At 34.4% G+C, this 26,791-nt stretch overlaps 1 protein-coding gene across 2 annotated transcripts in view; it reads right to left on the bottom strand.

The window, feature by feature from the left end:
* Positions 1-1,833: 1,833 nt before the first annotated feature.
* LOC111052006 overlaps positions 1,834-26,791 on the bottom strand; it is a 469,556-nt gene continuing 444,598 nt past the window's right edge. The window contains exon 34 of one of the 2 annotated variants that reach the window (XM_039435624.1): positions 1,834-3,469. In XM_039435624.1, coding sequence (XP_039291558.1) covers positions 3,373-3,469 — 97 coding nt within the window. In that variant the 3' untranslated portion in view covers positions 1,834-3,372. Of the gene's footprint in view, positions 3,470-14,776; positions 15,254-26,791 lie in introns of those variants that run through there. The other variant, XM_039435625.1, reaches the window with a different exon arrangement.

Raw genomic sequence — 26,791 nt, 5'->3', positions numbered from 1 at the left:
TTTAAGTGTCTTATTTCAATGTGTTCCAGTTCTCAATTCTTATATTATTTTGTTGGATATGTAAAAGAGAAATTCAAAACTTGTACAACATTTTAAGAAGCCTAAAGTGAGTTCCATGTTATAATGGCGGTGGAGAAAGGTATGGAAACAGCGTTGTCGATTCTTTGCCTTGCCACTGCCTTCATAGAGGATAGCTGATACCGGACCGGTTTATTCTAACGTTTTATTCTTGTTTAGAATAATCAATGATATTTATCTATATGTCATGATTGAATGGTATATTTTTTTAATTGAGATAAAATATTTTGTTGATTCATAATATTCTGTTTAAAAACCATTTGGCATCGTTGCAGAGCTAGAGAAGGATACCGCTATCTGCTTTGTCGAATGATAGACAAGGATAGCAACAAAAATGTTAACCAAATACTGCCATTATAACGTGGACCTCACCATGGAGAATGGCCGTTTCCACACTTGGCGACTCTCGGCGGATATCATCACTACAACCAGATGCCCTCCGATTGGATAATTCTCACCAACAGCTGATTCTCAGCCAATCGCCGTTTTCACACTCACTGATTGTCGGCCACACTCAGAATTATATTGTCCTTTAATTGGCTAATTCTTAACAACAGCTGTTGATTCTCAGCCAATCAATGGACAACTCTGAGTGTCGGCCGACAATAGGTTGGAGGACATTATGAGTTTCTTTAATATAAAAATAATGTCGGCTGACAATCAGTTAGTGTGAAAATGGAATTCGATAATTTGAATTTGGCTATCGTTAGATTAATGTTAAGTTGACTTTGAAAGCTTCATTCTTGTTCGAATTACATGAATAAGTCGAACGTGGCCTGCTATGAGGGAAGTGGGTCTCCAAAAACATAGGGGGATGTTATCGAAGGTTAAAAGTATTCCATAACAAAACCTTTTCTTGCTTTCGGAAGGAACGTGGTGCTTTTCTCACATGAGGGCTTATTGTCTGTCCAGTCTGCAATCTGGAAGGTGTCGAATATTCATAACAATAAGAATATGAAGAAGAATAGCTGAGCCTCACACTATAGTATAGTTAGTTTCTTCGAACTCTGAGAGTACAGATGGGACTATAGTTTCCCTAGCCAGTTTGCTAACATTTTCTTCAACTGTTCCATTGATTGGGTAGTATTTATTTGTAAGAAGAGGCAACATCACAGTCGCAATGATATAAATAAATTGAATACTAGAAAGGTATTTTATAATGAACGTTGAAAACGAGGCGCTAATATAAATGCAATTTGATTCCAAAACTACTATCTACGGTCCTTCCTTATAACCAATTGTTCCATTGTAATGGTGATTTAGCATCAGTTCAATGGATACAATAGACTTGAATTGAATAGAGGACATTTTTCAATAAAAAATTATTCTATTGAATTGAATATTTTGATATTTTCGTTTCTGTAACTTGTGGAGGTGTTTTATTAACCACTTTACCTCACACCGGATATCAAATTATGTAAACAAGAATTTCTTTATACTATGACTTAGTTAATCTTCCAAAATAGAAAACTTATATGTGGAACTTATGTGAAATAAAAATACATGAGTTTCGATAAACATTCTTGCAGTCTATCCCACCGCTGCGCACCAATGTAAACGGCGGAGAGTTTCTCCTCGTCTGTAAAATTTACTTAAATTATACAACTATTAAACATCTATTTGAATCCGTGATTGTTTGGGAGCTTACAGTGGATTCGTTCATCCAAATGCACAGATTCTAATCAATATATTTAATTGTCACCTAATTTAGCAACTAATAATTACAAGCCAGGAACTTCAATGAAAACTCTTAAAAAAATTTAACCTCATATTTATTGAACTTCAAATCAAGCGAATTAATAAGTAAAGTCAAATCTTTTACAACACTATTCAGCAATAGATTTAGGACAGATATGTATATTAAATCTTCAATTTCCACACTTGAGAACTTGCCAACTTGCTGCAACTAAATTCATGCCTCGGTCATTCTATGTAACTGAATTTTTTTCTAAATATAAATAACAGATATGTATATTAAATCTTCAATTTCCACACTTGAGAACTTGCCAACTTGCTGCAACTAAATTCATGCCTCGGTCATTCTATGTAACTGAATTTTTTTCTAAATATAAATAACAGTTTGGCACTCACCATTTCAACAATTTAAACTTCGACTCTCCAGAAACACTCACATTCGATTTAAGAAAACTCATTACATTTTACTTAGAACACTTTTTTAAAATTTACTTAGTTCGTGTCTCAAATCGAACTGTGGCCCTTTCACTGAAAATTATTCCCCATCCACGAACGTTGAGCCTAACTTCCAGTGGAAAAGCCAAAGCTTCAAAAAGGTCAATGCTCAAACAATTCTCTAACCTACATTAACTTTTTCGACATGAAATTGAAACTGTATTTAAAAAATGCACGAAATCGCTTTAATTTTGACAACTGAGCAACAAGTTGGCAAATTCAATTCTTACACTAAAAACTCGGAAGTTCAACATAACGTAGGAATCAAAGCTCATTCAGTTCCTGCTGAAGAATATAAGATACACAAAAAACAACTACAATAATACGACTACTCAATATCACACTATTACAATTCATTGTCTTCTTATTATGTATAGAATAATACTTTCCTATTAAACACTAATTCCATTTCCTATTAAAAGAGCGAAGCAAAGTTCTAGTTTATAGTGGATTTAAATTGTGGAAGTTTTTCTCGTGGATATCAATAGCATCTAAGATTTTCACAAGGAATAAGTGGGCTATTCTATACTTTGCAACGTTGAGTAATACCATTCAAAAACAATGAAGAATAATGTTTCGAACAAGCTTTTGCTGGGAAGGAAATCTTTCTGAAGGAATTCATAGGGAAATATTGTAGTTTCTATTGTTGGTAACACTGATAATGCTGCACATGGACCAGGTACCTTATATTTTTATTTTTGGCTTTCTGCGCATGCGCAGTGACGTCACGTACTAAAAATATTCTGTAATAGGAATATTCTAGGACACCGTCACAATTATATTATGGTCACGCCGTCGTATAGTAATGCTGTCTGTCATATGGTGACACTGTCGTATGGTGACGCCGTCATTTATGGCGACACAGGCTGAGAATATCGCAGTGGAGTCTTGTCAAATTCTGCAAGTGGCACAGGCTTGAGGTGGCGGGTGACGAAGTATATACCAACAACTTCCCGACAAACAACACCCCATATCAGAATAAAAATATGAAACAGTAACATAAACTAGAAGGAAATGTTTATAATTGTTTCAAAGAAGGTTAGGTTAGATTGTTGGTAGGTGAATGGCTCTTAGATATTCTCGGGGAAGTTGGTATACACCCATCTATCGATTGTGTTTTTTCTTTGACTTTGATTTTCCAAAGAAGCCTCTGAACAGGTTATTATTGGCATTCGTCACGATATTGGCATCCCTCCCTGGTCTGCAACATCAAATTCAAATTTTCAAAATGTCAACCTAAAAATTCAAACATAGTCAGAATGTAATGAAACTCGAATATATTAATAGGCCTTTACTGGTGAACCTAAACTATAATAAAGTAAAATTCAAATTCAAATATTCTTTATTCCATACAAAATACAGATTACATTGTATTACAGAGCATGTTTTACTGGAATACCCCTACAAGACTATTCGTCTGAGTGTAGGGGGTTGGTTCTTGTTACAGTGGGTAGCCAATAGTCTATTCATAATATTATATAGGTAATAGAATGTCCGGCTTTGTTAACAAGATGGTGAGTATAAGATAGTTTGTATTATAATTATGAAATTAAATATTACCTATTACATTGTTCATTGACGAAATTTCATCAACAGAAAAAGATTGATAAGAGTAACATATACAGATTCGAGAATTGAAATATGAATAAATTCTTGAGATTGCACGAGTGAAATATATTTTGTATATACTTATTGTAAAAAATAATGGTAGCTTCTCATATGAAAAAAAAAACCGGGGAACAGAAACCAGCCGATTCCACAGTGACCATTAAAAAGAATATAGTAATGAAGATATGTAAATCTATAAACGATTAAATAAAGTGTGTGGTAAATATAAAGAGAAAAAAGCAATCTATCAAAAGAACTGGCTTATACACGTATGGGCTAGTTATTTTGTATATCTGGAGTGAAAATGCCACTTTTTCTCCCAGAGGGGCAAGATTAATGCCCGAGGCGAAGCCTCGGGTAACAATTTCTCTGAGGGAGATTTTCCTCCACCTACATTTTTATAAAAACTGCAAATAAAATCATTTTCCCCCCACCTACTGTCTAAAGTACTTACTATACTCCCTGAAACCTAATACTAAAGTGTCACTTTTTCGCTCTCGGTAGTAAAAAACAGAAAAACTCCCTAGGGAGTAAAAGTGACTCCATTTAAATAACATGGGGAGCATCTCTATTTTGAAACTTTGTAATAGGTTAGAAGGTCTAAGCTCAGATGAGAAAGCATAATAGAGGTGTCTGTCATTGAGTCAACTGAATTCAATATCACAACCAGAAATTTGATTAACTCATGAAATACATGTTTGTATGTTAATTATTATATTCTTAATATTAGTAGATGATAAAAATTTATACAATTTTTAAAATATTTTATTCTATTCAAAATACCAGCCAACAAATATTTTTGATCTGCAATTCAAATCTGAACCGCGTGATCTGGAGTCAGCCATTTTTGGTAGCTGCTCAGCTGATATAATTGTTACAACTTTTGCCGATAGATAGTGCAATCGGCAGTGCCAATCAGACGACCGGTTTTTAGGTTTTAGATTTAGGTTATGTTGTTAGGAATCATTGTCACCAATACGTAAGTTATTAGAATGATTTTATTTGCAGTTTCTATAAAAAAATGTAGATGGAGGAAAAATGTGTACATCACAAGCGAAAAATACTTTTTCTCCCTCAGGAAAATTGCTGCCCTCGGCTTTGCCTCGGGCTTCAAACTTTTTCCCACAGGGAGAAAAAGTCGTACTTTTCACTCTAGATATACAAATAACTATTGAAAACTTTTGTGACCAGTAACAATGTGTTACAACATTGCCTAAAAAGTAAACATCTGGAAGTAATCACAATTGACCACCAACAGCGCTTTGTCACCAAAAATTGCAACAGCAAAGGCTAACTCAACTCATCAAACTACATGTTCACAATCCAAATTCATAGTGGAAGTGATAATTATTTGTATAGGTCTTCTAAGAAACGATTTTCCACAGCTGGTACCAATAAATTACACTAACTTCACCTCCAAACTACCGTTTTAATACCTGGCCCCTGGGGCCTGTTTCATAAAAGTTACAAGTCCTATAATAGAGGAACAGCTGATTTTATCGGCTATATTGAGCATGTAATTGGAATGGTGATTCTCCTGTATTACAGGACTTGTAACTTTTATGAAACAGGCCCCAGTACACAATTTTATCACAGGGTGACGTGTTTATTATACAGCTGGTAACTTCAGATTGATGCTCAATCATATTATCACAATACGATCTTGAATTGAAATTGATTTATTTTCTTCTTCTTTTACAAAAATACAATATAAATGTGAAGAAAGCTCCTCATATGGGCAAATGCCTGTGAGTGAGGAGCGAGTTCCAAATACAATTGAGTATTCTATACTTTTAAGAATAAAGACAAATCATAGAAAAGTAAAGATTTTAGCTTTTAGAATTAATGATAAATAACAAACGACAAAATACCTATAATAAAATCTAAAATACCTATGAGTAGTACAATACAGTATCTTTTCAAGTAGGTAACTTACACTTTTCAGGCTTCGACGTAGATGGATGCCAACATGCACTCCGAAACATACACACACACACACACAACACACACACACACACCACACACACACACACACACACACACACACACACACAACTCATAATCTATTGACATACGTAGAAATAACATAATCATCTAATTCATTACAACTGATACTATAGAGATCCACTCATCAACATTTTTTTTTTAATGACCAATTCTTTTATTTACTGGGTTTTTTATATTTTCAGGTAATTTGGAAAAAAGTATATCGATTTTATAATGGGATGATGTGGAGGTGATTGTTTTTATTAAGCGAGGAACAACGGTACCGGCATTCAAAGCAGAACGGGTTTGATACGTGTGAGGGATACCCGTAAACAGAGTTGATTTGTGTTTAAAAATGTACTTGATCAAGGCTTTAATATAAATTTGGCTGATATTGTTAACTTTTAATTCATTAAACAGGGTTTCGGTGGGGTACCTTCTAGACTTATTCAATGCTATTCCAATGATAAGTTTTTGTACAATAAGTAAAGGAGCAAGATTTGTCTTAAATGCACCCCCCAAGCAATTATTCTGTACTGCAGAAGTGATTGAATATAGGCATAATAGACTTGTTTAATTAATTCTGGGGTAAGAATCTGATTCAGGTTTGAAAAAATGTACATGAATTTCCTAACTTTATGTCTGACCTGTTGATTGTGTGATTTCCATCTTAGTCTACTGTCAAAAATTACACCTAGATATTTATATTCCGACACACGCTTGATAGAAACACATTGAGAACAATTATTTGGAGTGTGACAATTATGCATTCTCAAGCATTGATCAATTGGATCACAATCAGCTCTAATAGAAATAGGTAAGCATTTGGTTTTATTTAGGTTCATGGTGAGTCTATTCTGGTAGAACCAACGCTTAAAAAGAGTCAGACCCCGCTCAGCTGTACCATACACCTCACCCCAGCTATCGCCCTTAAAGAGGAGCGCCATGTCGTCCGCATATAGGAAGATGTGACCATTATCAATCTTGACTTTACCCAAGTTGTTAATGTATATGAGAAACAGCAAGGGGCCAAGTGTGCTTCCCTGAATCACTCCAAATTCGCTGTTCCTATACTCACTCACCTGGTCAAGAATTGATACCACTTGGGATCGATTGCTGAAGTAGCTCTCAAACCAAGTCAGAGCTTTTTCTTGGATGCCTAAGCATTTCATTTTTTTCAGAAGAATTCGCCTATCAATTGTATCAAAGGCTTTGGCAAAGTTGATAAAGACCAAAAGCACCTTTTTATTATTTTTTATTCCTTCATGCATTTTTTTGGTTAGGTGGAAAAGATCATCATTAATATTTTCCTAACAGCTAAAACCTAACAGCTTTTTCAATTATTTTTGAGATAACATTAACAAGATTTATAGGTCTATAACTAAAACATTGATTCTTTGGTCCAGCTTTGTAAATTTGAACGTCTTTTCCTATTTTCAATGCTTCCGGAAAAATTCCGTTGGAAAAACTTGGATTAATTGTATGTTGTATGGGTTTTTTAAGAATATCCACATTCCTGTTGATGATTGAGGCAGGTATATTATCTATTCCTGGAGCAGATCCTCCCTTAAGATCAAGAATTAAGTGGACCACCTCCTGAACAGAAATTTGCTTTAAATGGAAGTGTGCATCAACTCTGAAATCAAGGTCATTGATTACTACAGATTTGTAGCATGGGAACACAAAATATTTGGTGGGTTATATGGAGGACTAGTGCGCGAAAACCAAAATTGAGTTGGTACCAATGACTGTGGTTGGATACATTTATAATAAATCAATGGCTACATTTATGATAAAATCCCGATCTAGAAATCCAAAACAAGAATAATGTTCATCCAAATCAAAATTAAATAATTACTTCTCATCATTCAATAATAAAATAATGTTTCTTTTCCATTGATAATTATTATCTCAACTGCATTGATAATTATTATTTCAACTGCAAGCAATGAGAAATGTAGCAAATTAATGCACATAAAATTTGAAATTTGAGGTTGAATAATTACCATTCGATATCCATGTGAATAAAAATAATAAAAAACATTTGAATGCTACAATAAATATTCTCTGTTTTCTATGTAATTTTCATAAATATTTTACAGTTTACTTTGAACATTTTCTTATTAATTTGAGTTATAAGTCTAAATTTCTGAATCCTGTTTTTAGTACTTTTTAGCTGGATGAAACGAACTTAGGTAGCCTACGATTCTTTCAGCTGGGTCACCCACTTGTTGGTTCAGCCATCTTGAAGCCATCCCAATCAGTTGTTGACATTGTTGGCATGTATTTTGAATGCAAATTTGTTCTATCTGTATTTTTTCTGATTTTTGAATAAATAATAATAAGAACTTCTGCTGAGAATTTTCAACTCCAATGAAAATAATTCCCGTAATTCTGACAAAATTGAAAATTAAACAATAAAAATTGGTTGAATTATTGATTGATTAATTGAACAAATATACTCAATACATATCAATGATTCAATATTTCACATACTATTTTCATTTTTTTATTCATGTATTGCATAATTGTTCATGAAAATACTAACAGCGTGTCAAAACTGGACCACGTTGTTCTCTATTTCTAATTCAAACATTTTAATGTGCATTCATATTATTTGTGTAGCTATCATTCAGCTTTTACCGCAATTAAAAAAATTTAATTGTCCGTACTTATTCGGCATTCAAGCCTATGTTCATGAATTCAATATGTTACAGTGTATGTCTCATTGAGAGCACTGTCCTACGTTATTTCAAGATTTTAATATGTATTACATTCAATTTTGATAGCTACCCTTGGCTCACAAGCATATTTTCATATCTAAATTATTGTATTAATGTCGACCGAGACATTCAATTTTGTTGATAGCTACCCTTGGCTTGCAAGCGTATTCTCATATCTGAGTTGTTCTATTGATGTCTAACTTGACATTTAAATCATTGAAGGCCTATGTAGAATGGATTAATAAATAATTATTATTATCCCCCCTATTGAAATTTCTCTGCAGAAACTATCCCCAATATTCACACAACATATTCCCAAAGTTTCATGTTGTTATGTCAAGTAGTTTTCAAGTCTATATGGAACATACAAACACACAAAAAGACATTCATTTTCATGTATATAGATTTACATTCGGCTCAAACAAAAGTCTCTCTAAATGGAGGTAGAATGATAAGGTTGAAAATTTTCAGTTCTGTTGTTTTAATATTTTTTTTTCAAATCATTTTCAAAAATTTCATGTAGTATAACCTACTATTGTGTTTGGGACACTTCTGGTGCTATCATAGTTCACCACTATTCTGTTCCACAGTCCTATCTCTAGCAGTCGTTAACTATATCTATAATAAAGTAAAGAGCTGGCTTATGCACGTACGTGATAGGAAAATTATGTTCGACGTATCATCATGTCTAAGCTATTGGACTGAAACTAACTTGCAATTTTGCATGTAGATTCTTAATTAACCAAGGATGGTTATAAGTCTATTTTCAATTCTTCAAAATTTCATTACGTCAAGTTTTCAGTTTGTCAAGTCTTAAAATAGATCCTTGCGGAGCACGGGTTCTGCTAGTATTTCATATGTTAATCAAATTTCTGGTTGAGGTATTCAATTTAGTTGGCTCAATGACTACTCTATCATGCTTCCTCATCTGAGCTTAGATCTTCTAACCTATTTGCGAAGTAAGTTTTGGGAATAGAAATGCTTCTCATGTTATTTATTCTAATGGAGTTACTTTTCCTCCCTAGGGGGTTTTCTGTTTTTTAGTACTGAGAGCGAAAAAGTGTCACTTAAGTATTATGTTCCAGGGAGTAATGTAAGTACTTGAGACAGTAGGTGGAGGAAAACTATGTTGTCCTACAGTTATCTTGAAAAGTGAACATTCCTGCACTCATTCAGATAGGTGTAGCAGTTCAAGCAGTAAATTATAACTTCGTTGTTGCATCTAATTACTGTCCTCCCAGATATTCCATCAGAAGAGAGGAGTATTCGACATTGCTTGATATGTTGGGAGAAAAATTCATTCTTGGTGGTGATTTCAATGCAAAGCACGTGCATTGGGGATCGCGCTTAACAACTCACAAGGGAAGACAGCTCTTCGAAGCAATGGAAGAGATGAGGTGCGAAGCTCTTTCAACTGGTAAACCAACCTACTGGCCCACCGATATGAGGAAAATCCCAGATCTCATAGATTTCTTCCTGACAAAAAACATATCAGTTAATTATTTGCATTTAGAGGATAGTTTCGACCTTAATTTCGACCACTCACCCATCATTATGACTCTGAGTGATTCAATTCTACAGAAGGAAAATACTTGTCCAGCGTTAGCAAATAGCCGCACTGATTGGGATGGCTTCCAACAGATGCTGGAGGAAAGAATAGAATTGCATGGTGTAATAGCCCACAAACCAGAAGAAGAACCACTGGAAATAATTACCCTGCGGAAATCAGGGAATTGATTGTTGAAAAATGAAGAGCTAGAAGGAGATGGCAGCAATCACGTTCCCCCCAAGACAAAAGAGTTTTGAAAAATCTAACTCAAGAATAAGGAGAGAGATTCAATGTATCAAGGATGAATCAATTAATAGTTACTTGAGAAACCTGACAGCAGAATGCAGTACGGACTACTCACTCTGGAAGGCAGCTAAAAAAATAAAACGAACCATTCAACAATCTCCTCCTCTCAGAAAGCAGGACAGACAATGGGCAAGGAGTAGTGATGAAAAGGCACAGACATTTGCGGATCATCTTGTAAACGTTTTCCAGCCAATCAACTCAGGTGAAGAGGAAACTTTAGAAGCGGATGAGAATATCTTACAGCCAAATCAAGAAATAATGCGTGTCACAGTAAAAGAAGTGAAAAGATAATAATCTGAATAACAAAAAAACCCCTGGATTTGACATGATAACCGGCTCAGTCCTCAAACACCTACCAAGGAAAGCAATAGTGAATTAACAAACATTTCGAATGCTTCTTTCAGACTAAAATTCGTACCAGGAATATGGAAAATAGCAGAGGTTATAATGATACTGAAGCCAGGTAAAGAGCCACATGAAGTATCATCATATAGGCCAATATCATTGTTACCGGTCCTATCCAAGTTGTTTGAAAGGATTTTTCTTGGCTAAAACCAATAATTGAGAGACAGCACATAATTTCAAATCACCAATTTGGCTTCAGTGTGAAACACTCAACAAAAGATCAAGTGCATTGGATTATAAATGTAATAGAGAAGTGCTTAGAAGAGAAAAAAGTTTGTTCAGCAGCTTTCCTTGATATAGGGCAAGCTTTTGATAAAGTATGGCATGAAGGTCTCATTTTCAAGCTCAAAAAAGTGCTACCAAAGCAATATACAGATATATTACAATCCTATCTCACTGACAGATATTTTAGGGTCAGGCATGAAAGTTCATATTCTGATTTGAAGGAAATTAAAGCAGGAGTTCATCAAGGCAGTGTTCTGGGACCAGTTCTTTACCTACTTTATACCAGCGATATTCCCAGCCTTGATGAGAATTCTACAGCAACATTTGCAGACGACACAGCCATATTATCAGTAGACAGTAATATACATATTGCAACAGAGAAACTACAGAGATCCATCAACAAAATGCAAGATTGGACTAGAAAGTTGAGAATGAAATTGAATGAAACAAAGTCGATTCACATCAATTTTACCAATAAGAAGGACCTGCCCATACCAATAACTATCAACAACCAAGTTGGTAATCCCGTCCTGTCCCCAAACTCTGGATTGGGGTACAGTTAAGATTTAATTCACGAAAACATCGACAACCCCAAAAGTAAGTCTATTAATTTGCACTAACCTTGGAAACTGGCGAGGAAGTGGACTGTATCTCGTGTGTAGAAGTTACTGCTGACGATATCCTGTCTTTATGCATAGGCCTATATGATATTGTACATATATCATGAAATGAAACGAGGTAATTGCGTTCAACTCAAACGCCACGGAACAGGAGAAACGGAACGAAACGCTGTTGACTTCTCGAGCACGCTTCTTGAAGTGCTGGGTTGAAAGATAAACGGTGAGTATGAAGGAGGGGTGAGGGAGAGAGGTTATCTTGCCTCTTTGGGAGAGGGGGAAGGGGAGGAAAGCACAAACCAAATCAACCTGCAATCAAGGCTGCCGATCCTCCGTGAATCCACCATCTCTGCCCGCCTTGGAATGCCCCATTTCCAAGAACATAAACTCAAAAAAAAACTAAAATTTAAAAGTAAAAGAAATAATAGAACAACAAGCACTGAACGGTAAGAAAGGAAAAACTAAGGGAAAAAGGAATAGGAAAGGAAAACGGAAAACTTAGGGTGTGGGTTAAACTAATAGGGAAGTATGGGGGCAAGTTTTCTAACTGGCCTAACATACTCACCAGAGTTAGTTTTCACGTGAGCTGAGCGCACAACACCCTTAGCATCACTTATGATTTGGGTGACTCTACCTAACGGGTATGATAAGGGTGATGAATTGTCCTCTTTAATCCATACTAACTGCCCTACCTGAAGGTTTGTGTCACTCTCAAACCCCTTATTCTTCTGTTGAAGAGTGTGGAGGTATTCACTCTCCCACCTCTTCCACAATTTCTGAGTGAAGCGATTAACCTTTTCCAACGAGACAGTCTGTGCTTGTTGACATCACTCACATCAATTTCAGGAACCGCCAACAGAGGGCGATGAACAAGGAAATGTCCGGGAGTCAGCACCTCGTAATCATCAGGAGATGAGAGAGCGCATACAACGGTCTGAATTGAGTATCGCCTCAATTTTCACCAACAGAGTGGAAAGCTCAACAATAGTTAGGACCGAATTTCCACTTCACGAAACAAATGGAATTTCACATTTTTAATATTAGACTCACAGATTCCATTCATGAAAGGAGCATGTGGAATATTAAAACGAAATTGGATGCTTTTAGATGACATCGCATCACAGACTTGGATTGATTTCTGATGATCTGAGAAATTCAACAATTTCCTTCAATTGTCGCACAGCACCTTTGAAATTCGTCCCTTGATCACAGAATATTTCTTTAGGCAATCCACGCCTAGAAACAAAATGATGGAGAGTGTTAATAAACTCTTCGGATGGAAGACTTGTAAGCACCTCAATGTGACAAGCTTTTGTTGCCAGACAGACAAACAGTGCTAAGTATGCCTTGTACGTACGAGCTTTGGGCCGAATACTCTCTTTGACAGTGAAAGGACCAGCTAGATCGACCGCAGCCTTCAGAAAGGGAGCACTGGAACAACACAAGAGCTGGGAAGATCACCCATGACGGGAGCAACAGGAGTTGCATTGAATAAATGGCAACGAGTACAATTAAAAATCACATTTCTGATAACACTGTGTGCTCCAAAAATCCAAAAATAATGCTGAATAAGAGCACGCACTATTCTTGGTCCAGCATGAAGATGAGAAATATGATAATACTCAATGAGGAGTTAGTAAAATGACTATCTTTATGTATCAAACAAGGATGCTTGGCTTCATATCCTAAAGCACTATTACCAATCTGCCACCAACACGAATCACACCATCACAATCCAAGAATACAGACAATTTTTGGAAACTCTTATCACAAGGTTTACCCTCTTTCAATAGGTCGAGTTCACGATTGAAATGACACTTTTGAACAATTTAACACAATAAATTTGTGCACATTTCAACTCTTGAACACTAAGTGCGCCTGATTTACAACAGACACCACTAATTGATGCTTTACAGTTATTCACAAAATGTAAAACATAAGCACAGGAACGTAACAATCTCATCTGAATAACAGCAGTCTCTTCAGTGATATTCAAAACAACACCTTTATTTTGTTTCACATCAGGCAGAATTTCAGTAGCAGGGTAAGTCATAGATGACAATGGCCAACATGACAACGAATTAGAACACCATGTTGGAGCATTGAACCAATCTTGCGAATTGCACAAGTTTTGGGGAGAAACGCCTCTCAAACCAACGTCAGCAATATTGAAATCAGTACCAATATGATTCCAATCTGAAATATAGTCAACTCTAATATTCTCACAACATGATTTCCAACAAACGTTTGCAACTTGTAAGGAGGTATATGCAACTAAGATAAAACAATAGTTGAATCACTGAACAGAAACATAGATTGAAGATTGATTTTTTCCAGTGAAGGAAGGACTGAAACATACAATCGCCAAAGCAACAACGCAGCTTGAAGCTCTAATCGAGGAATAGACAGAGTTTTCAACGACGCAACTTTAGTTTTAGCTTTCAACAGGAAGCATTTCACCGTAGATTCTGATGACTCAACTCTCAAGAAGATACAAGCACAGATTCCTTTCTGCGATGCGTCGGAAAACCCAAGTATTTGACAAGAAAAAGCATCACCATAAACGCATCGAGGAATTGAAATTGAACTTAGAGCAGGAAGCTCTCTCATCAGCTCGTTCCAGCATTCATTGTAGTCAACAGGAATCGCCGTATTCCAATCGATGTCCAACTTCCACAGCTCTTGTAGAAAACATTTTATTTTGAATATTACTGGAGCTATAAAGCCGAGAGGGTCATACAGACGCGTGATAACGGACAGAACAGTGCGCTTAGAGTTTTTCTTTTAAACTCTGGAACGGAGACTTTAATATGAAAACAATCAGTAGTTGGGTTCCACATTATGCCAAGAACTTCCACAATAGCATTTAAGATTTTCACAAGGAATAAGTGGGCTATTCTATACTTTGCAACGTTGAGTAATACCATTCAAAAACAATGAAGAATAATGTTTCGAACAAGCTTTTGCTGGGAAGGAAATCTTCTGAAGGAATTCATAGGGAAATATTGTAGTTTCTATTGTTGGTAACACTGATAATGCTGCACATGGACCAGGTACCTTATATTTTATTTTTGGCTTTCTGCGCATGCGCAGTGACGTCACGTACTAAAAATATTCTGTAATAGGAATATTCTAGGACACCGTCACATTATATTATGGTCACGCCGTCGTATAGTAATGCTGTCTGTCATATGGTGACACTGTCGTATGGTGACGCCGTCATTATGGCGACACAGGCTGAGAATATCGCAGTGGAGTCTTGTCAAATTCTGCAAGTGGCACAGGCTTGAGGTGGCGGGTGACGAAGTATATACCAACAACTTCCCGACAAACAACACCCCATATCAGAATAAAAATAAGAAACAGTAACATAAACTAGAAGGAAATGTTTATAATTGTTTCAAAGAAGGTTAGGTTAGATTGTTGGTAGGTGAATGGCTCTTAGATATTCTCGGGGAAGTTGGTATACACCCATCTATCGATTGTGTTTTTTCTTTGATTTTCGAAACAAGCTTCTGATCAGGTTATTATTGGCATTCGTCACAATATTGGCATCCCTCCCTGGTCTGCAACATCAAATTTTCAAAATGTCAACCTAAAAATTCAAACATATAGTCAGAATGTAATGAAACTCGAATATATTAATAGGCCTTTACTGGTGAACCTAAACTATAATAGAGTAAAATTCAAATTCAAATATTCTTTATTCCATACAAAATACAGATTACATTGTATTACAGAGCATGTTTTACTGGAATACCCCTACAAGACTATTCGTCTGAGTGTAGGGGGTTGGTTCTTGTTACAGTGGGTAGCCAATAGTCTATTCATAATATTATATAGGTAATAGAATGTCCGGCTTTGTTAACAAGATGGTGAGTATAAGATAGTTTGTATTATAATTATGAAATTAAATATTACCTATTACATTGTTCATTGACGAAATTTCATAAACAGAAAAAGATTGATAAGAGTAACATATACAGATTCGAGAATTGAAATATGAATAAATCTTGAGATTGCACGAGTGAAATATATTTTGTATATACTTATTGTAAAAAATAATGGTAGCTTCTCATATGAGAAAAAAATACCGGGGAACAGAAACCAGCCGATTCCACAGTGACCATTAAAAAGAATATAGTAATGAAGATATGTAAATCTATAAACGATTAAATAAAGTGTGTGGTAAATATAAAGAGAAAAAAGCAATCTATCAAAAGAACTGGCTTATACACGTATGGGCTAGTTATTTTGTATATCTGGAGTGAAAAATGCCACTTTTTCTCCCAGAGGGGCAAGATTAATGCCCGAGGCGAAGCCTCGGGCAACAATTTCTCTGAGGGAGATTTTCCTCCACCTACATTTTTATAAAAACTGCAAATAAAATCATTTTCCCCCACCTACTGTCTAAAGTACTTACTATACTCCCTGAAACCTAATACTAAAGTGTCACTTTTTCGCTCTCGGTAGTAAAAAACAGAAAAACTCCCTAGGGAGTAAAAGTGACTCCATTTAAATAACATGGGGAGCATCTCTATTTTGAAACTTTGTAATAGGTTAGAAGGTCTAAGCTCAGATGAGAAAGCATAATAGAGGTGTCTGTCATTGAGTCAACTGAATTCAATATCACAACCAGAAATTTGATTAACTCATGAAATACATGTTTGTATGATAATTATTATATTCTTAATATTAGTAGATGATAAAAATTTATACAATTTTTAAAATATTTTATTCTATTCAAAATACCAGCCAACAAATATTTTTGATCTGCAATTCAAATCTGAACCGTGTGATCTGGAGTCAGCCATTTTTGGTAGCCGCTCAGCTGATATAATTGTTACAACTTTTGCCGATAGATAGTGCAATCGGCAGTGCCAATCAGACGACCGGTTTTTAGGTTTTAGATTTAGGTTATGTTGTTAGGAATCATTGTCACCAATACGTAAGTTATTAGAATGATTTTATTTGCAGTTTCTATAAAAAAATGTAGATGGAGGAAAAATGTGTACATCATAAGCGAAAAATACTTTTTCTCCCTCAGGAAAATTGCTGCCCTCGGCTTTGCCTCGGGCTTCAAACTTTTTCCCACAGGGAGAAAAAGTCGTACTTTTCACTCTAGATATACAAATAACTATTGAAAACTTTTGTGACCAGTAACAATGTGTTACAACATTGCCTAAAAAGTAAACAGCTGGAAGTAATCACAATTGACCACCAACAGCACTTTGTCACCAAAAATTGCAACAGCAAAGGCTAACTCAACTCATCAAACTACATGTTCACAATCCAAATTCATAGTGGAAGTGATAATTATTTGTATAGGTCTTCTAAGAAACGATTTTCTACAGCTGGTACCAATAAATTACACTAACTTCACCTCCAAACTACCGTTTTAATACCTGGCCCCTGGGGCCTGTTTCATAAAAGTTACAAGTCCTATAATAGAGGAACAGCTGATTTTATCGGCTATATTGAGCATGTAATTGGAATGGTGATTCTCCTGTATTACAGGACTTGTAACTTTTATGAAACAGGCCCCAGTACACAATTTATCACAGGGTGACGTGTTTATTATACAGCTGGTAACTTCAGATTGATGCTCAATCATATTATCACAATACGATCTTGAATTGAAATTGATTTATTTTCTTCTTCTTTTACAAAAATACAATATAAATGTGAAGAAGGCTCCTCATATGGGCAAATGCCTGTGAGTGAGGAGCGAGTTCCAAATACAATTGAGTATTCTATACTTTTAAGAATAAAGACAAATCATAGAAAAGTAAAGATTTTAGCTTTTAGAATTAATGATAAATAACAAACGACAAAATACCTATAATAAAATCTAAAATACCTATGAGTAGTACAATACAGTATCTTTTCTAGTAGGTAACTTACACTTTTCAGGCTTCGACGTAGATGGATGCCAACATGCACTCCGAAACATACACACACACACACACACATACACACACACACACAACTCATAATCTATTGACATATGTAGAAATAACATAATCATCTAATTCATTACAACTGATACTATAGAGATCCACTCATCAACATTTTTTTTTTAATGACCAATTCTTTTATTTACTGGGTTTTTTATATTTTCAGGTAATTTGGAAAAAAGTATATCGATTTTATAATGGGATGATGTGGAGGTGATTGTTTTTATTAAGCGAGGAACAACGGTACTGGCATTCAAAGCAGAACGGGTTTGATACGTGTGAGGGATACCCGTAAACAGAGTTGATTTGTGTTTAAAAATGTACTTGATCAAGGCTTTAATATAAATTTGGCTGATATTGTTAACTTTTAATTCATTAAACAGGGTTTCGGTGGGGTACCTTCTAGACTTATTCAATGCTATTCCAATGATAAGTTTTTGTACAATAAGTAAAGGAGCAAGATTTGTCTTAAATGCACCCCCCAAGCAATTATTCTGTACTGCAGAAGTGATTGAATATAGGCATAATAGACTTGTTTAATTAATTCTGGGGTAAGAATCTGATTCAGGTTTGAAAAAATGTACATGAATTTCCTAACTTTATGTCTGACCTGTTGATTGTGTGATTTCCATCTTAGTCTACTGTCAAAAATTACACCTAGATATTTATATTCCGACACACGCTTGATAGAAACACATTGAGAACAATTATTTGGAGTGTGACAATTATGCATTCTCAAGCATTGATCAATTGGATCACAATCAGCTCTAATAGAAATAGGTAAGCATTTGGTTTTATTTAGGTTCATGGTGAGTCTATTCTGGTAGAACCAACGCTTAAAAAGAGTCAGACCCCGCTCAGCTGTACCATACACCTCACCCCAGCTATCGCCCTTAAAGAGGAGCGCCATGTCGTCCGCATATAGGAAGATGTGACCATTATCAATCTTGACTTTACCCAAGTTGTTAATGTATATGAGAAACAGCAAGGGGCCAAGTGTGCTTCCCTGAATCACTCCAAATTCGCTGTTCCTATACTCACTCACCTGGTCAAGAATTGATACCACTTGGGATCGATTGCTGAAGTAGCTCTCAAACCAAGTCAGAGCTTTTTCTTGGATGCCTAAGCATTTCATTTTTTTCAGAAGAATTCGCCTATCAATTGTATCAAAGGCTTTGGCAAAGTTGATAAAGACCAAAAGCACCTTTTATTATTTTTTATTCCTTCATGCATTTTTTTGGTTAGGTGGAAAAGATCATCATTAATATTTTCCTAACAGCTAAAACCTAACAGCTTTTTCAATTATTTTGAGATAACATTAACAAGATTTATAGGTCTATAACTAAAACATTGATTCTTTGGTCCAGCTTTGTAAATTTGAACGTCTTTTCCTATTTTCAATGCTTCCGGAAAAATTCCGTTGGAAAAACTTGGATTAATTGTATGTTGTATGGGTTTTTTAAGAATATCCACATTCCTGTTGATGATTGAGGCAGGTATATTATCTATTCCTGGAGCAGATCCTCCCTTAAGATCAAGAATTAAGTGGACCACCTCCTGAACAGAAATTTGCTTTAAATGGAAGTGTGCATCAACTCTGAAATCAAGGTCATTGATTACTACAGATTTGTAGCATGGGAACACAAAATATTTGGTGGGTTATATGGAGGACTAGTGCGCGAAAACCAAAATTGAGTTGGTACCAATGACTGTGGTTGGATACATTTATAATAAATCAATGGCTACATTTATGATAAAATCCCGATCTAGAAATCCAAAACAAGAATAATGTTCATCCAAATCAAAATTAAATAATTACTTCTCATCATTCAATAATAAAATAATGTTTCTTTTCCATTGATAATTATTATCTCAACTGCATTGATAATTATTATTTCAACTGCAAGCAATGAGAAATGTAGCAAATTAATGCACATAAAATTTGAAATTTGAGGTTGAATAATTACCATTCGATATCCATGTGAATAAAAATAATAAAAAACATTTGAATGCTACAATAAATATTCTCTGTTTTCTATGTAATTTTCATAAATATTTTACAGTTTACTTTGAACATTTTCTTATTAATTTGAGTTATAAGTCTAAATTTCTGAATCCTGTTTTTAGTACTTTTTAGCTGGATGAAACGAACTTAGGTAGCCTACGATTCTTTCAGCTGGGTCACCCACTTGTTGGTTCAGCCATCTTGAAGCCATCCCAATCAGTTGTTGACATTGTTGGCATGTATTTTGAATGCAAATTTGTTCTATCTGTATTTTTTCTGATTTTTGAATAAATAATAATAAGAACTTCTGCTGAGAATTTTCAACTCCAATGAAAATAATTCCCGTAATTCTGACAAAATTGAAAATTAAACAATAAAAATTGGTTGAATTATTGATTGATTAATTGAACAAATATACTCAATACATATCAATGATTCAATATTTCACATACTATTTTCATTTTTTTATTCATGTATTGCATAATTGTTCATGAAAATACTAACAGCGTGTCAAAACTGGACCACGTTGTTCTCTATTTCTAATTCAAACATTTTAATGTGCATTCATATTATTTGTGTAGCTATCATTCAGCTTTTACCGCAATTAAAAAAATTTAATTGTCCGTACTTATTCGGCATTCAAGCCTATGTTCATGAATTCAATATGTTACAGTGTATGTCTCATTGAGAGCACTGTCCTACGTTATTTCAAGATTTTAATATGTATTACATTCAATTTTGATAGCTACCCTTGGCTCACAAGCATATTTTCATATCTAAATTATTGTATTAATGTCGACCGAGACATTCAATTTTGTTGATAGCTACCCTTGGCTTGCAAGCGTATTCTCATATCTGAGTTGTTCTATTGATGTCTAACTTGACATTCAAATCATTGAAGGCCTATGTCGCATGTATTCAACATTGAAAATTATTTCATTGTATTTGATAGCTACCCATGGCTTGCAAGCGATATCTTAAGGCCACTGACGCCTATTTCAATGTGTATGACATTGATTTTGGAACTTACTTATGTTAATGTCGACCAAGGCATTTTCATTTATGAACTTACTTACTTGTGTTAATGTCGACCGAGACATTCAATTACTCTAAGATTATTTGTATTAGTGTCAATCAAAACATTCAACCATTTCAATATATAGAGCATTATCTACATCTCATTGTCATTTGTTATTATTCTTTTTAAAATCATTAAGATTGAATTTTTCAGCAGTAACTTTATTATTGTATCATTTAAAATTTTCTATTCTCAATTCAGGTATCATTGGCAGTACCTTATCAATTGTTGTCAGTCTTCAATGGTCATTAGTGACATTGACTTAAATTCATTCAAATTTTGTAATCGCTTATTTTCTAACGGATTTATTCCATATTGTAATAAAATTCTTCTAAACATTTTATTCGATTTAATCTACTTACACTTGTTTTTTGTATGTGGCCATCTGCCTATTATTTTATTAATATTAAATTTCAACTTGTTTACTCATTTTGTCTTTTATTGGCGTACTCACCACACTTCAAGCTATCAGTTTTTTATGCACAGAATTCAGAGATTTATTTGTAGGTATTAATACCAACTATCATTCACAGTCCACTGCCCTGACTTTGGATTCTGTCAATTAGCCTTCAACTTATAATAATGATATTATAGTGTAGATTTCCCAGTTGTATGATTTATTTAATTTAATTAAGGCTGTAGTGTTTTAATAATTGTTCTACAGATTGTTTTTTTCTTGTAAATAAGTAAAATTTCAAATTTCACAGGATGTCTTCTAGCCATTCTCTCTATGTTGTGTTGCCTAAAGCCAAGGAGTAAAGAACACTAATGGTTTCCTTATTCCATACTAGAGCTACCTATCTGAATAAGAAGTTGGTTGATGGATAACAGAAAAAAATGGTTGATGGATAATTTATCACTGTATGATGGATAATAATGGTCATGTTTCATTCACAGAATCATATATTCTGATTGCATATTGCATTCATGCAATGGATGATACTAACCTTTATTTCGATAAATCATGGTGCATTGTAATTTGGTGCCAAGAAAAAGTAATCTAATACTGTAATTCATTGTTTTGATATTTTGTTGTGTTCGAACTGATGTGACCCACGTTAAAGAATGTGCAATCGTCACATATTTTTGTGTAGTTGTCAATTTTGTTATTCATATCCAGGGCAAGATCGTTCATTGAGTGACAAGCGTTTCTTGCTACTTTTAAACGTTCATTGAGATTTTTTTTCTCAACTGATCGGAATTCATAATGAAGATGTTATAAGACAGTTTTTTTTCTGATGAATGAATATTTATTCACAATTATTTGACTTAAAATTCTTAATCAATAAGAAGATAACTGGAGTTATACAAAGACATCCTGAGAAATTTGAAATTTTACTTAATTACAAAAAAGACAATCTATAGAACAATTATTAAAACACTACAGCCTTAATTGAATTTGATAAATCATACAACAAGAGAAACTGCACTATAATTATTATTAATTACTAAAATTTATAGGCTCAATTTGGTAAACGAAACTTGTGGTTTTGGAATCTAGTTGGATTTCTTAGGTAAGGTTTTACATGTTTACAATGTGAAACATGTGTCATGGCGGCTCACTGCCACCCTGATCCACTCTAATCTGTTGTGTCATAACATAACATTAGTTTTCATTGGTGGAAACAAATCTCTTAATCTTTTGTTTACTCATCAGTTAGTGTTGACTGATTGATTGATTGATTGAGTACTTTATGTAGATCACAATATAATTATACTGGCTTATACACTTATATACAATAGCTTACAATACAGCAAAATTATAGATGAATTTACATAGACTAAGAAAATAATTATTGAACTGTATATGATATGAAAACGCAATTTGTAATATAATAACTATATATAATTATATTGTTATGCATCTACATGAATTGGCAGAGCTTTGGACATATCAATGTCCATTCTTCCGAAAGAATATTAAAAATATCCCCCCCACTAACTCTCTACCAAAACATTAATTTCATTAATTAAACTAAGGATTTATTTATCAATGGGAATATTGTAGAAGTTTTAATTATTTTGAATATTTAATAGAAAAAAAACAGAAAATTGATAAGGTAAAATAATTATATAGGTAGATAAGATCAAATTATTGATTAATAAAATGAAGAAGGCTGAAAGTAGATCAGGGTTATCAACTTTCACTAATATACAGCAGTATGAAGTGGATAATTAAAATAACATGAGTTTATATAATATATATACCATTCATTCTATAACAGGTTTAAAGGTTTATATTGGTGGGATGGGTGAGGGGTCGTTGTCATGTGATCGTTCTAGGGCCGGACAGTTTCAGTCATTTGCTCCAAAAGATGTTTTTTCAAAGTCAGGATGAAGCTTGCTCGGCTCTCGATGGACCTGATAGAAACAGGGAGTGCATTCCATGCACGACAGGCACTGATAAGAAGGATTTGTGAAAATTGTAGTTCGATGATTGGGTATCCTTGAAGTACTTTCTCCGGTTCTAGTATGTGAAGCATCTTTTTCCTAACTTCAGAGACAAATTTGAAATCATCTTTAAAATAGGTCGGATTACCGTATTTGAAGATATCTCTAACAAGCTTGACTATTTGAAAAAGCCTTTGATCGGCTTTAATGTTGAACTAGCAATGTGGGCTGGGGTGATATGATCATGGCGTTGGAGACAGTAGATGAAACGTAGAAAATAATTTTGGCAACGCTGTAGTTCATCATTCAGAGTGACTTGCATATCGTTTAAAACAGAATTAAAATACATCAAATGTGGGAAGATGAGAGATTGAACCAATAATAATTTAATGTTTCTAGGGAGGATATCGTGCATTTCCTTCAATGCATGCATGGCTGAGAATACCTTTTTACAAGTTTTGTTCACTTGTTCTGACCAGTCAAGAGTATTATTCATAATAATGCCTAAATTTTCAACTGAGCTACAGTAAGGAATGTCATTACCATCTACACCAATTTTGTGAATCGATTGAAGGTCAATATTGTTTATAAGACGAGAATATCCAATCATGATGGGTTGTGTTTTGATGGGATTAAGCTCAAGGCCATTTTTCTTTGTCCATTCCACTATCGAATTGATATCCTGACTCATTATTCCAACTGTTTCATTAATTTTTGTTATGGGACAGCTTAAATAGATTTGAAGGTCGTCTGCATAAGTATGGAGACTGGAGAATTTGATAATGAAAGAAACGTCATTAGCATACAAAGTGAAGAGGAGAGGGCCTAAAATTGAACCTTGTGGTACCCCATGCATAACGTTTTTCCACGTTGACTTTTTGTCACCGACAGATACACATTGTTCCCTACCTAATAGATAGGATTTGAACCAAACTAACGAGTTGTGACTGAAACCAAGAATAGCCAACTTATTCAAAAGGACTGTATGATCAATTAGGGTGAGGATGGTGCATTTTATTTGGTCCATAGCTAACCTTATATCATCAGTGACACGAAGCAGAGCTGGCTCAGTTGGATGGAATTTTCCAAAGCCTGATTGAAAATTATGAAGCTTACTATTGTTGTCTAGAAATTTTACAACTAGAGCATGAATGAGTCTTTCTAGCACTTTGGACAATGCAGGTAGAATACTGATTGGTCTAAAATCCTAAACTTTATTAGGTGATGGGACTTTATTGAGAGGGCGAACCAGAGCAAATTTCCAGTTTTCAGGGAAATTGCCTTCTTCAAGTGACTTGTTAAAATTTATATAATGGTTGGTAAAACAGCAAATAACATCTTCTTGATAAATTTAATAGGACTTTTGTCTACACCCATAGCATTACTATGAATACGTTGAATTGCTTTGAAAGTGTCTTCTTCTGAGATTGGATGGAAATGAAATTGATCAGTACCTAATTGGTAAATCTAAGTTTGTAACCTGCTCTTCAAGATTATCGATATGATTAGCAATGACAACTTCGTCGCGTTGGTTAGAGTGTGAAACGAAATGGTCATTTATATTGTTCAATGGTAAGTCAATTTGGGGATTCCATTTCTGTTTGTCAAGCCCAAATTCTCTTATTCCCTGCCAAAGTGATTTAGAGTCTTGTCTATTGTTTATCATGAGCGAATTCAAGTACGGTACCGTACCTAATCTTTGAGTTCCGTAATTCCTGTTTAACTCTATTTCTAAGGCTCCTAAACTCTATCAAACTATCCAAGTCAAATGCCTTTTTAAATTTTCTATGTGCTTTGTTTCTACGTCCCATCCTCTTAAGTATGTCTTCAGTCATCCACGGTACTCGTCGTTTTCTATTAATCCTCCTTGTCACATAAGGTGGATGTTTGTCATACAGAGTCAAAGTCCAATTCTCGAAAGTCTTGACCATGTCATCAACTGAGGGTAACGCTCCAATTTGATGCCATGGAGTCTGAGCGACATCATTCAGGAAGGCGGCTTCATCAAAGTTTTTGAAGTCTCTATAAGTGATAATTTTCTGTTCTGGCTTAGGTATCTTATGGGAAAGTACACAGTAGATCAAATCATGTCCAGAAATAGCTGGGACTGGGATTTGGCCTGCTTGAACAACCTTGTTAGGATCACTAACAATGAGAAGGTCAATGAGTGTGTCAGATTCATTAGTATGATGAGTTGGATCGAGAGGTAAAATACCGTAGTCATGTTTAGGCATTGGAAAATTGTAGTCAGTTGAAAGTAGTCAAAGTTACGATTTGTCATGTTCAAGTCGGTGTTCATATCCCCCATAACTAGTATACGGTTATAACAAGGCATAAGAGAAATCAATAAGGCATTTTCGAAATCTGTAAAATGACCTATTTTTGGTGGGCGATTACCAACAAGTAATTTATCAGTAGGCTACTAGATAAGGATAATTCAAGTAGCATAGACTCTGGTCTGGAACAATACTCTTGTTTAGATGTGATTAAAACTTTTGTTTTCATAAATATCTTTCACATAAATTGCTACACCCCCACAAGCTTTACTCAATCTATATCATTTCGGGAAAGATTATAAATCCAGGTAATGCAACAAAATTTGATGAAATAGGCTACTAGGCTTCAAAAATGATTGGGAAATTCCAATCATATTGAAGTCCTGAAAACGGAAGATTGCTTTGAGCTCATCAATGTGGCAGCTGAGGAATTGGACGTTAAGGTGAGCAGCCTTGAAAAGTTTTTGGAAAGAGTGGAGCTTATTTGCTAGAAACATACCTGTGTCATTATTATTACTATTATTGAAATAATCATACCCACTTGAGGGCGGAGTGTTGGCTTGAGTGTTGACTGGAGATTACCAAGTAAAGCATAAATATGATGTTGGTGAAACTCACCCTCAATCAAATAGAAATATAATTGTAAGAACCAGGAATAAAGTAATGATTAAACATAACCTCAACAAACTACTTCCAACATTGCAGTTAACAGAACGCCGCCATTTTTTTTCTTTAGGACAGATTACAGATATCAACTGACCAAATTTGGCCAGATAACTCTATAACGGCTAAATTTAAGGGCTAATTGAAGTTTATTCCTCTAACAACAAGTTTAGAAGAACACGTTTAGTTGAATTGAATTGAATGAATTTATTTATTGCCAAAAAAACAAATTACAAATACAAAATTCTTATGCAGACTGAAGCAACAAAGTGCAAAAAACAATATATACAAAATTTGACACAATACAACTTTTAATATTATCAAATAAAAGTACTTGTAAGCCTATCTTGGCCTAATAATAGCACCTTATTCACTTTTTTTGGCACTGCCGGCAGAAGTACAACTTGAGCGCCAGCAGTGAGTTCTATTTTACAAGGAAAGTATTTTCTATTTTCAGCATTTACAGCAATAGATTCAATACAAAAAACAAGAGAATAGAAAAAAAAAATTTATAAATGAATAGCTTAAAATGAAAGGATAAAATAAAAGAGATAATTTTTATTTATAGACAAAAAAGAATTTTGTAAGGCTTTAAATTTTAGACAATTTAATTTGAGTTTAAAGATGGAAAGATTGAATAAATAAAGATGAATTCACTCATGACATAGAAAAAAGTTAACGTGAGATACTAGGCTTTTCGAAATTAATCTTAAAAAGGCAAATTGAATAAATAA

Source organism: Nilaparvata lugens, chromosome 9, assembly GCF_014356525.2.
Source record: "Nilaparvata lugens isolate BPH chromosome 9, ASM1435652v1, whole genome shotgun sequence".
In the NCBI taxonomy this organism is placed as follows: Eukaryota; Metazoa; Arthropoda; class Insecta; order Hemiptera; family Delphacidae; genus Nilaparvata; species Nilaparvata lugens.
Note: the sequence above shows the minus strand (reverse complement) of the source record. Positions and strands in the feature narration are given on the sequence as shown.